This window comes from Pseudoliparis swirei, chromosome 15 (assembly GCF_029220125.1).
Source record: "Pseudoliparis swirei isolate HS2019 ecotype Mariana Trench chromosome 15, NWPU_hadal_v1, whole genome shotgun sequence".
Classification (NCBI taxonomy): domain Eukaryota; kingdom Metazoa; phylum Chordata; class Actinopteri; order Perciformes; family Liparidae; genus Pseudoliparis; species Pseudoliparis swirei.
In genome coordinates, this window is record NC_079402.1 from 12,774,782 (window position 1) to 12,789,092 (window position 14,311).

The 14,311-nt window shown below is 42.2% G+C and overlaps 4 protein-coding genes across 6 annotated transcripts; 2 read left to right on the forward strand and 2 right to left on the reverse strand.

The window, feature by feature from the left end:
* Positions 1-28: 28 nt before the first annotated feature.
* orai1b (ORAI calcium release-activated calcium modulator 1b) lies at positions 29-1,763 on the forward strand. Its single transcript, XM_056432412.1, has 2 exons — positions 29-282; positions 388-1,763. The coding sequence occupies exons 1-2, from the start codon at positions 169-171 to the stop codon at positions 934-936; spliced, it is 663 nt and encodes a 220-aa protein (XP_056288387.1). The 5' UTR covers positions 29-168; the 3' UTR covers positions 937-1,763.
* A 97-nt stretch (positions 1,764-1,860) lies between these two features.
* On the reverse strand, positions 1,861-3,572 carry morn3 (MORN repeat containing 3). 2 transcript variants are annotated; one of them, XM_056432411.1, is made up of 6 exons: positions 3,351-3,572; positions 2,954-3,106; positions 2,678-2,835; positions 2,423-2,585; positions 2,130-2,314; positions 1,861-2,001 (listed from the first exon to the last, which is right to left on the reverse strand). In XM_056432411.1, exons 2-6 carry the CDS (start codon positions 3,096-3,098, stop codon positions 1,894-1,896), a joined length of 759 nt encoding a protein of 252 aa, XP_056288386.1. In that variant the 5' UTR covers positions 3,099-3,106; positions 3,351-3,572; the 3' UTR covers positions 1,861-1,893. The 2 variants fall into 2 exon arrangements, with proteins under 2 accessions (XP_056288386.1, XP_056288385.1); XM_056432410.1 differs by having other exon boundaries at positions 2,954-3,572.
* Positions 3,573-3,836: 264 nt separating this feature from the next.
* On the forward strand, positions 3,837-10,926 carry tmem120b (transmembrane protein 120B). 2 transcript variants are annotated; one of them, XM_056433391.1, is made up of 13 exons: positions 3,837-3,947; positions 4,220-4,240; positions 5,303-5,421; positions 5,543-5,659; positions 5,767-5,826; positions 5,922-6,017; positions 6,111-6,200; positions 6,397-6,462; positions 6,603-6,664; positions 8,124-8,216; positions 8,490-8,554; positions 8,864-8,932; positions 9,269-10,926. In XM_056433391.1, exons 1-13 carry the CDS (start codon positions 3,885-3,887, stop codon positions 9,383-9,385), a joined length of 1,038 nt encoding a protein of 345 aa, XP_056289366.1. In that variant the 5' UTR covers positions 3,837-3,884; the 3' UTR covers positions 9,386-10,926. The 2 variants fall into 2 exon arrangements, with proteins under 2 accessions (XP_056289366.1, XP_056289367.1); XM_056433392.1 differs by lacking the exon at positions 4,220-4,240.
* Positions 10,685-13,787, reverse strand: rhof (ras homolog family member F). The gene is made up of 5 exons (XM_056433393.1): positions 13,671-13,787; positions 13,295-13,382; positions 12,418-12,527; positions 12,007-12,141; positions 10,685-11,806 (listed from the first exon to the last, which is right to left on the reverse strand). The coding sequence occupies exons 1-5, from the start codon at positions 13,785-13,787 to the stop codon at positions 11,645-11,647; spliced, it is 612 nt and encodes a 203-aa protein (XP_056289368.1). The 3' UTR covers positions 10,685-11,644.
* Positions 13,788-14,311: the final 524 nt, after the last annotated feature.

Genomic DNA, 14,311 nt, shown 5'->3' on the forward strand with positions numbered 1-14,311 from the left:
GTGGGGGGGGGGGGGGGGACAATATATTCCGCAGTTCCGTCAGCTGGCGAGGCCGAAAAGCTTACTAAGTGTACACTGTTGGCATGTTGACCGCTTGTTTCTGTCGTGTTCCGCGAGAGTAACGCGGTAACTGCGCCGCTCGCCCGGTCCTTCGACGACGGGAGCAACATGAGCCTGAACGAGCACTCGCTGCAGGCGCTGTCCTGGAGGAAGCTGTACCTGAGTCGCGCTAAACTGAAGGCTTCCAGTCGGACGTCAGCTCTGCTTTCTGGATTTGCCATGGTAACATTGTCTTGAAACCGCCCTCTTGCTCTTCTTCGGGCGAATCAGTCATGTAACATAGTGTGGTCACGTGTGTGAAGGTATGCGCTGTTCCCTTCCCTCCAGGTGGCCATGGTGGAAGTGCAGCTGGACAACAGTTATCCATACCCACCTGCCCTGCTGATCGCCTTCAGCGCCTGCACCACTGTGCTGGTGGCCGTTCACCTGTTCGCTCTGATGGTCAGCACCTGCATTCTGCCCAATATCGAGGCTGTGAGCAATGTCCACAACCTCAACTCGGTGAAGGAGTCTCCACACGAGCGAATGCACCGACACATTGAACTAGCGTGGGCCTTTTCGACTGTTATTGGTACGTTGCTCTTCCTAGCCGAAGTGGTTCTTCTCTGCTGGGTCAAGTTTTTGCCTGTTAAGGCCAAATCCAGTAATGATACCATTTCAGCTGGTGTGGCTGCTGCTATTACTTCCACCTCCATCATGGTCCCCTTTGCTTTAGTCTTTATAGTCTTTGCTGTGCATTTCTACCGCTCCTTGGTCAGCCACAAGACCGATAGACAGTTTCAAGAGCTGGAGGAGCTCTCTAACCTCACCAGGCTACAAAACGAGCTGGACAACAGAGGGGAGTCTTCCATCTTGCCAAACTCATATTTCCCCTAGTGAATGAAGTGTGGTGGAAGTGCATCTATGGTGGAACTCTGACTGCTTCGTATGCCCCGGAGCCAGAAGCCATTGTTGGCTTGTAATTTTGTACAGGGATGAAGATGGCTCACCTCTTTGTTGTGCACTTTACTTTCGTGAAAAGAGTTGTATTTTCAAGAAAACACGTTTGATCGACTGAACTCAAACATCATGCATGGCTCGAAATTGGAAAGTCTGAATTGAAGTCTGTGTTTTGATAGTTGCTTAATGTTTCTTTTTTATTGTGCCAGAGATCTAATAATAACAACTTCTCATTCTGTCTGTTGCCTGCTGCATTTATTTACTCAATTGTCATTGAACACTGCATTTGTTAATATAAACATATTGCCTTGTGCTTTGTGAGACACAAGTATTTAACTCGTTCCTTTATTCACGGTTTACTTCATTTATTGTACTGTCCACTGATTGTTTTTGTAATACTTGCTGTGTGTCGACGGATTCAACAGATGCTTAAACTGCAGTACTATTTGTATAATATATTTGCTGACATCTATAGCACAGGCTGTTGAAATAAACACCTTTATATTAAGTGGAATTCAAAGTTTTAGAATTTCAAAAATAATGTGGCTGTAAGATTTGAAATGATTTTATCTACGGTGCAAGTCATAGATATAAAAGGGTTAAGTTCATGAGTATTGATACATATTTGCACAGTGTATCACCCTGATGCCTCAATTTATAAAGCCTCACAAGAAAAATTAAGTGGATTTTCATTTGGATTGTCCATATATATTAATTTAAATATCTGTGTTGGTAATAAACTGCTATAATATGTTCAAATGATATCACTGTTTTCAATTTATTCGAAATAGCAATAGATGTTTTGCTCCACAAACAAGAACAAACTATTTGGTTGTAAATATTTTTGACAAAGCTGAACAAACTGAAGACCATCATGCCATTCATTTTCTTTTTTTATTCTGTCCCTGTGAGTGTGTCATGCAGTGGGAACTTGCTGTTGATTCTCTCAAGGTTGTCCGACTGGGCTTCACTTAAAACCGACTGCATGTCCACCAGTTGTAGCTTGAAACAAAAAGATATGTTCATATTTTAGTCCACAATAATACGTTGTAAAGTGCTTTGTCAAATCAATTGTGCCATATTAGTGGTTACAGAGTGCTTGTAAAAGTATAACCAGAGTGAAAATGTACCTGTGGAATCAGATACTTTGTTGGTGTCAGTGCTTCATTCCTCCCAAAATCTGACATGGTCCCACACTTTGCCACTCCATCCATCCAAATGCCTTCATACATCTGGCCTTTGTCAGGATAGAAGAACTTTCCAGTGCCATTCTTCTTCCCATCTCGCCAGCTGCCTTCATACCAATTTCCATTTGCTTGGACACAAGTTGGAAAGGCACATTTTAAAACCCACCCTTTTGCCTCACTAAACTATAATCTATTGTTGAGGTTTAAAAAATGTGTGTAAAGCAAAGTGGTCTTACCAAATCGGATGGTTCCCTGTCCATGATTCCTATCCTTTAGCCACTCTCCCTCATAGATGTCTCCACTCGTATTATAGTACATCCTTCCCCAGCCACTTCGTTGGTCCTCACTCCACTCCCCCTCATAAACAGATGAGCTTTTGTAGAAGTGCATCCCGTACCCCTAAGATATAAGATAGAGCATGATGCACAGTATATTACAGAGTCTACATATATGTTACAGTGTGCATGTATACCAGAATATCAAATACATACATGCTTCTTTCCATTTTTCCATTCACCACAGTGCTTCCTTGCATACTCCTTTGTTTCTGGAAGCAGCACACTGAGGGTAGCGTATCCATCACGTTTCCCAAATTTCCAATCTCCATTATAAATGGCACCGGACTTCTTCCAAACCTGACTACCCTTCCCTTGAAGAAAAAAAAGAACATGCAAACATTTTAGCTACAGTGTGGCCACAGTATGTCATGCTTGACGTAAACACGTGTTTACAGATATACATTTAATTGAGTGGAGAAAGTATCTCACCATGCTTCTTGTTGTTCAGCCACTCTCCAGTGTATTCATTTCCACTGACGGAGTAAACTGTGCACCGCAGTCCAGATTTCTTTGACTGCGTATCCGACAATGTTGTCAATAGCTGGTTTGTCTGAGATGTCTTCAGGTGCGGCATTGACAACCCTATATCACATAAATACGATGTTATGTGGAGGAAACGGCAGCACATGAGAGAAAAGTTTGAATAACTACGCTGTTGAGGGGTAAAAAAGGTGATAATGAATGCGAAAAGGAAGCAGGCCATAGGCCTATAAGGCTGGTTATAGCAAATTGTGCTTATCGATACTTATGTTAGTTAACGGTACTTTACGGTGTGACTTCCCATAACACCGTCGACATTAGGACATACAACAGGACATACTTGTACCTTAGGATGTGTCCAAGCGAATAACTTACTAAAACACGAATGAATATTGTTATAGTCCACGTTTAACGTGTCTATCTGGTGTCGGCAACTGAGAGAGGTCTCAGTATTCGCTGTATCCTAGCAACAGAAGTGTGGAGTGTAACTTTGTTTGCTGCAATTTAATATTAGAGTTACATGTGTCTGTGAGACCCAGCTGGAGTCTGCGATATTTGTATTTGTTTGTAAAAAATAAAATATTCATTTATTTATTCAGTGTCGACAGGTTCAGTGGACAGATTTGATCGTATCATGTTATTGTCAGCAGCGGCACTCTGATCCGCCCTACGCCACCTCTGATTGGTGTATCCTGATATTCCTATAAACCCAACCAATAAAGGAAAGGAGCACGAGCCAATCAGAGGCGGAGGAGTTACGGTGTGCGCATGCTCTTTGTTGCCCATTTTAAAAAAACGCTTATGAGTTGACAGCCTGCGGGAGAAGGTGAAATCTTGTGAAGCTGCTCTCCTCGCGTCAGCTAACAACAACTGTACCACAATGTCCAAACCGAAGTTTCAAACGGAGTGGGAGGAAATTGACGAGGAATATCAACAATTACAGGTGACGGACGACAGAATTGGAGGAGATAATCGTAAATCGCTGGCTTGTACCGTGTCTTATGTTGCTCCGACAGCCGATGCTCTACTGGCTGCTGTTTGGATGGTTATTGCATATTCGCCATTCATTCTCAGCTCGGCTTTAAGCAAACCCATGTGCTGTTGGAAGAACTATCTACGGTGTTTAATATGTTTCGCTGGATGGTTATCATCTTTGACTTTCTCCGTGTTTTACAGCCGCTAACGTAAAGTAGCAGTTTTCTTGTCTTGTTTTAGGCGGCTAACGAGCAGCTAAAGGTAAGTTCGCTAACAGACTGGAGTGTTGCTCGATTGGTCCCTGTTTACTGTAGGGGATTGCGACCAAGTTAAAACTGTTTTAAAGGCAACTTCACGCTGCTGCGCGACTACAGCAAGTCCGAGACATTGGACGCATCATCACCACCCACTAGCCCCACGCTAGCAGGCGAGCTAACTTTAAACGATAACGTAAGAAATCGATTAAAGGAAAGAGTGCAGTTCACTTTGAGGCATAACACAGCATCATGTTGACTGTGGTGTCGAGGCACCGCCACCCTGCTGCTCAAAACAGACACCTGGGACGGAGGCCTCTTGGGCCATCGCGTTTTAAAATCTGGAGCTCATCCGTAGGGAAAGAGGATGAAGGTGCATGTCAACTGTTCAGGATGTTCCTTACGTTCATGTTTAACTAGTATGTAATAGTTCACCTGCACTGACAGTCTCCAATTCATTGTCAGTTGCTTCATTTTTTATTGTAAATGTGCGCATCCAATCCTAACCGAGGTTGCATCAGATACAATGAGTGTGTACTGTTAAAGATGGTGTGTGTTGTGTACATGTGATCAGACCCTCGAGGACCACAGGGTTATCTCTGCTGCATTCACACGTACACTCATAAACTAGTGCTGATGGGTACTGTGCATGGGAAGCTATGTTCTGGTCTACTAGCATTTAATACATATATACTGAAATATGCATTTCACTGCATAATGCAGTGTCATGGGATGTTTGTCTTCTGACAGCACGATCCAGCCATATTTCACAGATTTAAGCATTTCTATCACTGCTGAATATAGACTTTCAAGCTTTTCAGTGGTAATTGACAATGTTTTGCTTGGCAAAGATTACGACTCATTTGAATCTTTTTAAGTGTTCAGCGGAATATGACAAGTTAAATGAATGTTAATCACTCAACAGCACTTAACAGCATTTCATTTGTTGTTACATTTGTGAGTGCAGAACGGCACATTTTTACATTGTATGACCCGTTACCGAGTCAGACTTTTTAGTGGTTACAGATTTCCTCTGCTCACATTGTGTGTTTTTTGTTTTGATGACTAGGAAACTCACAAAATATACAGACAGAAACTTGAGGAGCTCACCAATCTTCAGACAACATGCAGCAGTAACATCAGTAAACAGAGAAAATGCCTAAAAGACTTGACGCACAGCTTGACCAAGTAAGTGTTGATCAGGACCAAAAGCTAAATGTTTCTTTAACAGATCATTTCCTCGCACTGCAGTTAGTGTACTTTACTATCTCAAAATAATAAAACCATAATAATTCCCTTTTTTCTGTAGGTGTTCACAAAAATGTGACGAGAAAGAATTGAAACTAATAACGGATATCAAGTCCCAAATCAAGGAAAAAGGAAATGTGTTTTTTGATATGGAAGCATACTTGCCAAAGAGAAACGGGTCAGTACTTTTACTTGTTGACGATTCACTCAACTTTCCAGATGGTGATTATTATCTTCTTCTGTCATGATGAGTTTTATTTTTTCTTTGTGTGTGTTTGTTCTCAGGCTGTACCTGAATCTAGTCCTCGGCAATGTGAACGTCACACTTCTCAACGACCAGGCAAAGTATGCCAAGTAGTCACCCTCAAGGACAGCGTGAAAAATATGTTTTGTATTTGTGTATGTTGCATCTTAATTTTAACCTCAATTTATTCACATAGATTTGCCTATAAAGACGAGTATGAGAAGTTCAAGCTTTACATGACGATAATTCTGTTGTTTGGAGCCATAACCTGCCTCTTCGTTCTCAACTATCGGTGAGAGAACTTTTTCCCCTCGATCATCTTCGTTGTTTATTCATTAAAATCCAAAGAGCATCTCGCTATTTTATTTCCTGTATTTTGTTTCAGAGTCACTGATGAAATCTTCAACTTTCTGTTGGTGTGGTACTACTGCACGTTGACCATAAGGGAAAGCGTCCTCATGAGCAATGGCTCCAGGTATGTTGGGACATCAATCCAGAGGCACCGCAGTCTGTTGGGACTGAAAAGGAAAACCACGAGAGCACTGGTTCATAGTTAATTATTTTTCTTGCTTAGTTTTATTGAAAACAAAAGGGGTTGATTTCTCTATGATGGGAGAAATTTGTTTTAATAACCATGTCCTTTTTTAAATTTTCCTTTTTGTACTTTCTAGGATCAAAGGTTGGTGGGTGTCTCACCATTACGTATCCACCTTTCTGTCAGGTGTGATGCTCACCTGGTGAGTTTTTGTCTTTTTAATTTCTTCGTGTGACATTGGTTTTTTTAGCATCGAGCGCAAACACTTACAGGTTAGCGACTGCAAACACAATAAAGGCTGCACTTCCTTTATTTATTGTTTACACTTGTGTCGTTTCATAGGCCAGAGGGGCCCATGTATCAGATGTTCCGGAGCCAGTTCCTCGCTTTCTCCATCTATCAGAGTAAGAATGTAATCCGTTTGTTCCACTGCCGTGTATGTACGATATGTTGAAGGCTCTCTCAGTCATAACGTTGTGTGGGTCATAACCAGAAACATCATGTGGAGGTCTGGGTTTGATGTAATTGAATCAAATCTGCATCTAGTGTATAATTACCTCAGTGACTCTATTTAGGAAGTTTGGTTCATAGAGTAATTTTTCAGTTGGAATGATGTCTTTTCTTCTCATTGTGCCGGGCTTACCAAGCATCAGGTGGTTATTTCTCAAAAAGCAGCCGTTGGTTCTGCGGTCTCTCAAACGGGGAACACGCCTCTCTGTTGTCTCACGACCAACATTGAAATTCAGGTTTTTTTATGTTGACATGGGTCAAGTGTAGCCACACTTTGGGGCATCTGAGGCTCTCTGCCATGTGCTCAGTCAGTATGACATCATCGATTACACCAGCTGGGGGAGATGAAGGAGAGCTACTATTACATATGCATCTTTTTCTATGTGGCACTGCAACTAAAGATAATTTTTTCATTGTTTCTTGCTTGAATGATTAGTTTGCCAACGCCTAAAGTGAAGTCTGGTTTGGTCTGAACTACAGTCCAAAGATTGCAGTAGCTGTAACCAGAGAAACTATAACAATTGCTAAAGCGATTCATTTATTATTTAACTAGTTGCTGAAGAACTTTCTGATCAACTTTACGAATAAAGTGATTTAAAGAACTGCAATTTCAGTTCTACATGCATGTTGCTCTTTGCTCTTGAATAACAAAAAGGAGATGATAAATTAATTAACTTCCATTCAAGTTTTCAATCTGGATTCACCTGCAACTTTGTGTTAAACCACACCACTGTGTTTGGTAAGTGACATCAACATACAGTCGCTGGACATCTCAACCTACTTAGAGGAAGTAAACACGACTTTACTAATAGCTGACGTTATATGGACCCAATTTCAGTGGGTCTAATCAATTGGCATCTTTAAGTATTAAGATCTTATTAGATAACGATAAGTTGAGTTTTAGCTCCGGTGTTTCACGGACATCAGACTGAAGATTCTTCCCCGTAGCCCGCTGATAATGGTTGCATTACAACAGTTCCTCAAACCAGAAAGCAGAAGTCAAGTCGTTCTGTACACACTTGTGGTTCCAGGCATGATCTAGTATATCACATGGAGACTCGTGTAGGATGTGATCCGGTTCTGTGGTCGGGGTTTTGCGTGAGAAGTAAATGTTTAAACGGGCCGATGTTTGAAAACAAACACCTTCAGCTGAAAATGTGACCCTTTGTTTTGAGAACATAAAGACCCAACGCCTGTTTACGTTCTTGTGTTTGTTCATGAGCTGATGCTTGTCCTGCCGAGCGGTTTCCCTCTCGACCAGCACTGGGATACGAGTCACGCTATGTGTGCCGTTCATCCCCTTACAGCGGCGACTGTGTGGTAATCCGTCGTTGCTTCCCGTCTGTCCTCCAGGCTTCGTTCAGTTCCTCCAGTATTACTACCAGAGCGGCTGCTTGTACAGGCTGCGAACTCTGGGGGAGAGAAATCAGCTGGACCTCACTGTGGGTACGTTGTACGCTATTTTTGGCCGTAGTCATTTTGATCGTTTGAACTCTCGAGCCATCTGCAACACCATGTCTGGAGAAAAATGGGGGAAAGGTCGGAGACGGAGACGGTTGTTAACATCAGTATGCTGCCGAGCAGATGTGTGAATGCCTCCAGAATATCGCTTCTAAAACCGTTTCTAATTGACAACTGGGTATTTGCATATGAAGCATTTATTTGGTATTCTGTGTCGCGCTGTCCCAAAGTCACTGTTCCACCTTCGTGTCTCTGCAGAGGGATTTCAGTCCTGGATGTGGAGAGGCCTCACGTTTCTTTTGCCATTCCTCTTTTTCGGTCATGTAAGTCCAAATGTAACTTCTTTTATTTTTTTCTCCCTACATCTGTTTGATATCAAACTCCAGCTTTATCGCCTTACGTTTATCAACAAATGTATCACAATCAGGAGGTGCTTGTACTTTGCAATCCATTTTACAGCCGTATTTAATCTGCAGAAAGTGCATAAATGGATGTTACTTTTAAGAGCTTTTTTAATATTATTATTCGAGACTGCATCAGCTGAAGAGGTTGATGTGGATGGAAGTGAAATGTGTTTGTGCAACCAGGTCGTACGTCAACACTGAAGGTTAATGCCTCCTCTTCCTTCACAGTTTTGGCAGCTCTACAACTCGGTGACCCTGTTTCGCTTGGGAAGACGTCAGGACTGTAAGGAGTGGCAAGTAAGGAACCCACATGCATTGTTTAAATGTTCAAGAGTTATATCGAGAAAGACTGGAGGGGTGGGGAGAAGTGTGACAGGCTTTTTTAAATCCCTTTTGCCTTTTCTATTTCTAAGCCGTGGCCACACAAATGCATCTCAGGCCTCGTCTGAGTTGGCGACTCGGGTCAAAACATGTGCTGGCAGTTTGTCTCCATCAAACTGGTGCAGCCCACATGCGTGACTCCGTTTCTAAATGTTATCCACACATACTTCAATGTCCCAGCCCTTCCTCAGTTCAAAATACCAGAGAGCTACAGTATGTTCTTTAACATTTGTTTCCCCATTTTTCTTCCAGGTATTTATGCTGGCTCTGACATTTCTCGTCCTCTTCCTGGGGAACGTTCTCACCACTTTAAAAGTCGTCCACCAAAAGATTCAGAAAAACCAGGAAAAAAGCCTCAAAAATGACTGAGGCAAAAAGCTCCTCCGGTCCTTACAAACGGCCAGTAATTTTGAAGCAGCATGCACATTGGCTTAATGGACCGACCAATTGGAGGCCGGAAGAAGACTGAAAACCACTCTTTCTCTCCGGCTTCGACAGCAGCAGCAGCATCCAGCCAACGTGTCTGGCCCCACGGGCTTCTGCTTTCTAATGACTGCACTGCCGCTCAGTGAGTCCCAACACAAAGTGGTGTTCCACACGTAGACAAGCGGTCTGTCGCGTTGACCCTGTACATAAAAAGTGAGCAGGGCAAACGTGGTTTTTATTTGGGTGTTTGTGTCAGCGCATTAATCCATCGAAGCCTTTTGTTCAAATCATATGCAACTAAAAGCGAGCCGGTAGCGTCAATCAACCGAACAGAATACTGTTTGCCTTTCGAAGACCGAACCAAACGGTCTCTGGACAAAATTGGACACGATCAACTTGGCACTTCATTTCTAGGTCTGTAATGTTTCATGTGTAGTTTTGAACTCTGTTGTGCTATTTCACTGCTAACAAGTGTTTTTGTTTTTTTACAAGACTTGTATGTCGACAACTTTAACCTGATACTTGACTGCCTCTCAATTTCAAAAAACAAAAAAAATCTCCTGGTGTCTTTTTGTCCTCAAATAATTACGGACTTCAAGGGAATGCAACACCGTTCCTCCCATCTGGCAGCGGTTGCAAAAGCCATAACTTTATTGTTTTGTACAATCTAATGCCTAAACTGGGTTATTTTGCTGAGTCACAGGAACACAGACACAAAGGTGTTTATAAAAAACGTTGTTCCCAGTGAGGATTAAGGAGGGTTTTCATGTGAACTAACTTACATGTTCTCACTCACTAATTGTAAAGTCTATGTTTATCTGTTTCATGAGGTCTCACTCTTTCAAGTTTATTACACACTTTATCACAAAGCCATGCTCAGAGATTGTTCATTGTTTTTATGCTGAAACAAAGAACGTGCTTGTTATGTGACGCTGCACAAAAGTATCAAACGCTGCTATTGGTGCTGGCAACGATGAGTTGGGTTATTGTCTTTCTAATTCCAATTAACAGACTAAATTAATATTTGTAGGAATTTCCTTATGGCCAAACCTGAAGCATTTGCCCTAGTTGACAGTCGTGGCATCCGGTTCCTGTCTCGCGCTTGCTTAAAAGTCATCAGTGTCAGATCTCTAATGCCTTTATTGTTCCTCCAGCCTGTCACAGCAACGTCTCATTTATTAAAAAGACTAGGGTTTCGTTGTCATTTCCCAGAAAGTAATCATGGTGACGTGAATCACAATGTTTTATGTACCACTTTTATTTAGGGGAAGGTTACAGACCAAAATGTTACATGTAATGCAAAAGCTGCCAGAACGCACAAAACAACTTGATTTCCTCATTTGTACGATGTATCTGATGAGCAATGTGTTCATGTCTAAGGCTGTGAATGATGCCTGAGTGGGTCAGTAACAAGAGACGGTTTCTCAATCTGTGTACATTGTTGTAAAAAAAATAATTAATAATTAAACACCTAATTAAATGTGTTGCCATTTCTGTGGTTATTGTGTGGGAAATGCCTCCATGGTTCAGCCATTGCACACATTTCGCTTTCCTTGCACTAGGGGGCGCTGCTGCTGAAGAAAAGAGCTTCAGGATGACGCAGCTACCAAACACAATTTTTCTTTTTTTACTGGAAATGAACTAATCCTGTTGGGTGTTCAAGGTTTTCTTTCTCACAACTGTTAAAGCTACAGTACATGTATAGTAGATACAACTATTATGTTATCTACGTGCAGTTTTTATACCAGATTCAGACATTTTAATTTACATGAGAATTACATTTTTGTAAAAAAAAAATGAAATGCAGTTGACGAATAACTAACTTCAACATCATGTACATTTCCATAAAATACAAGTTTGGAAATGGTACAAAGCTTTCTATCAAAAAATTTAAGAACTAAACATGTCTCCATAAAAATACATTGACGGAAGGATTTTCAAGTTGCATACAAACCTGCTGCTTCTTGCAAAACTGTCTTTCCTGTTTAGTCATTAGTTATTGTCTTGTAACAGTAAAGGCTGAGGACTCAGTGAGGCCCAAACCTACGGGACAGGTCAGTGCTGTCTGAACCAGTGCTCATACAGCGGTCTCCACACGAGGACGCCTGGCCTCTGAATGTCTAACCACTCACAATGTGAAGGAATGGTTTTCAAAAGGGGGGGAAAAGCCAGTCGAGTCCTCTAGATCGTTTTTTCACGACTTCACAAAACGACACATATCTTCTTCCTCTTGTTCTTTTGCTTTCGATTAAAAGCCAAAGTTCTTTTGGTTGCCTCCCTGAACACATCTTCCACGTTCTCCTGATACTTAGCCGAACACTCGAGGTAGAGCACTGCATTCATCTGCTGCCGGGTCTCCTCCCCCTACAGCCCAAACACACCAAGAGTTAGTCTCTGTGAGCTGATGAGTGTGTATGCTTCTGGGAGATGAGTCTCGTTGCGTTGACGCCGTGTCTGTAGGTTCTGGTTTGCATGCTCTTGCACATTGTAGTTCACATCCTGTACCCTCGTGCATCAGGCCCGTTCTTACAGACCACCAGATGTCTGAACTCTTCTTACCGTACCTGTGTGTAAGTGATGGCTGCCTGGTCCATCGCCTTGAGCTTCCTGGCACACTCTTCATCCTTCCTGAGGTCAGTCTTGCAGCCAATAAGGATGACCGGCGTGTCCCGACAGAAGTGCTTCACCTCAGGGTGCCACTGGGTATACAAAATAAGACTTTAAGGATTGGAGGCCTTCTCTGTCGGCTCTTTTTAACATCAGACTTTGTTCCACAGGATTCAGAAAAGAGAACGACCCAGAAGCACAACCCTGAGTCCTACCTGCATGCACACGGGGTCAATGTCCACATGCAGGCTCCGTCACATGAGTTAATCATATCGACAGGAATGCAGACAACAGACGAACAATCATGAACACACAACTTTACCAAGAGACCGGGAACGGTATCTCGGCCCGATGATAGACATGATCACCTTTATCAGGACATTCTCGTGGCTGGTGGGGTTGGTCACGTCAAAGCAGACTAAAATCAGATCGGCTTCTTGGTATGAAAGAGGCCGTAGTCTGTCATAGTCTTCCTGTCCTGAAAGGAAGAAGGAGAACGGTACCAATGTTAGCTGCTGCGTGTGAAAGTGAGCACACACTTGTAAATAACCTTTCGTGTCACGTTGTCGGCTTTGGATGCAACAGCCTGACCACGAAGATACGAAGTATGCTAGGGCAGATGTATTAAACCACATCCTGGACCCAGCTTCCTTTTACGCTGATGATGAGGCACCCTGCTGCAATCGTATCAAAGATAAGCAGCCAGCTTTTAAACACTGCTCTGTTCAGATAGGAACTTCCCGTGTAATCCCAAATAAATACAGCAGCTTGGAGTGAAGCTAGGTATTGTTAAAATCTATTATTGGTCGATGCTAAATTAAAACACAGTTACTCAGTTACTTAATTCCAACGTTAAATCAGGAGGAATAGGAGGATTATTTGGAGGTAAACAACCCTTTCTCTCACTAAAATTCCTTTACACAATATTAAAAGTTACTATAACATGCAAACCGTTGTTCTGTTGCGGAAAGACAAAGTTGCCGATGCTCTGACGTAAACACGGACCTTTACCACTTCCTCTTGACTGTCAGATAAGAACATCACGATGAAGACGCGCAGGCGGAGGATGTCTGAACATAAACCTCTTAAACATATACAATTATGAAATGATTTATAAACGGTTATCTGAGTCAGAATACCGGTATGCTTTGTTTATATGTTTCTCTGCTGAACTCCACTGAGTGGTCTCTCCAGTCAATAATAATCATGGATGTTCAACGTGGAGGTGAAGTGTGGTGGTCTTACCAGCGGTGTCATACAGGTTGAGCTTTATCTCTTTTCCTCTGAGAGAGATCGTGGTGACATATTTTTCGAACACTGACGGTGCATATTTCTGTTTTTGATACACAAGAGAAAGATGTGCATTTTATGATACAACCATACTGTACACATTTATATTCTTCCAAACATCTGCCCATTTATAAGTTCTCTCATTTGATCTGCGATCCCTGTAATATCAGGAAATGAAGCCCACTTGTTTATTTTGACAAAAGAAAATTGTTGGCATGGTCAAATTACAACATTATTATACTTCCGATAATGGTAAAACAAACATATCTTCAATTAATATTTATTATCAAGAGATGAGGTTCACAATACATGACATAGAAGTGTTTCTTACCTCAGGAAAATCTCCTTTAGCAAAAACCAACAGAAGAGATGTCTTCCCACAGCCTCCATCTCCCACGACCACAATCTTAAGTTCGTCTCCTCTTTTCGTGGCATTATCAGAAGTCATTTCACTTACAGTCAAACAGTGCCAGGCAGCACAGGGATGAAGACGCTCCCTCCAGATTTAAATTAAATACATCGCAACACGTATGTATATTTGGAAAGGCTGAGATGATGGACAGGCAGTGTCAAGAGAGAGGAACGGAAAAGCCTCATGCTTTACCGGGTAGCTCGCTCTGCTCACCACTTCCTGTTCCTGTCACATTGAAGCTGTTTCCAATTGACCCCCTACACACTTCTCCTATCCTATTGTCAGTCTGCTCACTGAAAAGCATCTCAGGGTAAGAAGTGAGAGGCGTGTTCCACTTCCTCTATCGGATGTGCATGCTTTTTTCCTTTTCTGGGTGGGTACTCAACGTGAAGCACTGCCTCTATCAACAGAGGGGAAGGGGTGTGTGTCTCTGTGTGTGTGTGTGTGTGTGTGTGAGATAACACTGAATATATTTACTGTAATGCTAAAGTTAAGTCAGTGTTTTTTTTATAAACGCTGACAGATTTCTAGATTTCTCTATGAAGTCATGAATGTGAAGC

Bases quoted from the DNA above. Each gene is read 5' to 3' on its own strand.
- orai1b (XM_056432412.1), top strand. From the start codon at position 169: ATGAGCCTGAACGAGCACTCGCTGCAGGCGCTGTCCTGGAGGAAGCTG. The intron at 283-387 runs GTAACATTGTCT...CCTTCCCTCCAG, and splicing joins TGCTTTCTGGATTTGCCATG to GTGGCCATGGTGGAAGTGCA.
- morn3 (XM_056432410.1), bottom strand. From the start codon at position 3,227: ATGGCCTGCTTCCTTTTCGCATTCATTATCACCTTTTTTACCCCTCAA. The intron at 2,836-2,953 runs GTGAGATACTTT...TTTTTCTTCAAG, and splicing joins GCTGAACAACAAGAAGCATG to GGAAGGGTAGTCAGGTTTGG. The intron at 2,315-2,422 runs GTAAGACCACTT...CTTGTGTCCAAG, and splicing joins ACAGGGAACCATCCGATTTG to CAAATGGAAATTGGTATGAA.
- tmem120b (XM_056433391.1), top strand. From the start codon at position 3,885: ATGTCCAAACCGAAGTTTCAAACGGAGTGGGAGGAAATTGACGAGGAA. The intron at 6,201-6,396 runs GTATGTTGGGAC...TGTACTTTCTAG, and splicing joins CTCATGAGCAATGGCTCCAG to GATCAAAGGTTGGTGGGTGT. The intron at 8,555-8,863 runs GTAAGTCCAAAT...CTTCCTTCACAG, and splicing joins CATTCCTCTTTTTCGGTCAT to TTTTGGCAGCTCTACAACTC.
- rhof (XM_056433393.1), bottom strand. From the start codon at position 13,787: ATGACTTCTGATAATGCCACGAAAAGAGGAGACGAACTTAAGATTGTG. The intron at 13,383-13,670 runs GTAAGAAACACT...TATCAAAAACAG, and splicing joins CTAAAGGAGATTTTCCTGAG to AAATATGCACCGTCAGTGTT. The intron at 12,528-13,294 runs GTAAGACCACCA...TCTTCCTTTCAG, and splicing joins CAACCTGTATGACACCGCTG to GACAGGAAGACTATGACAGA.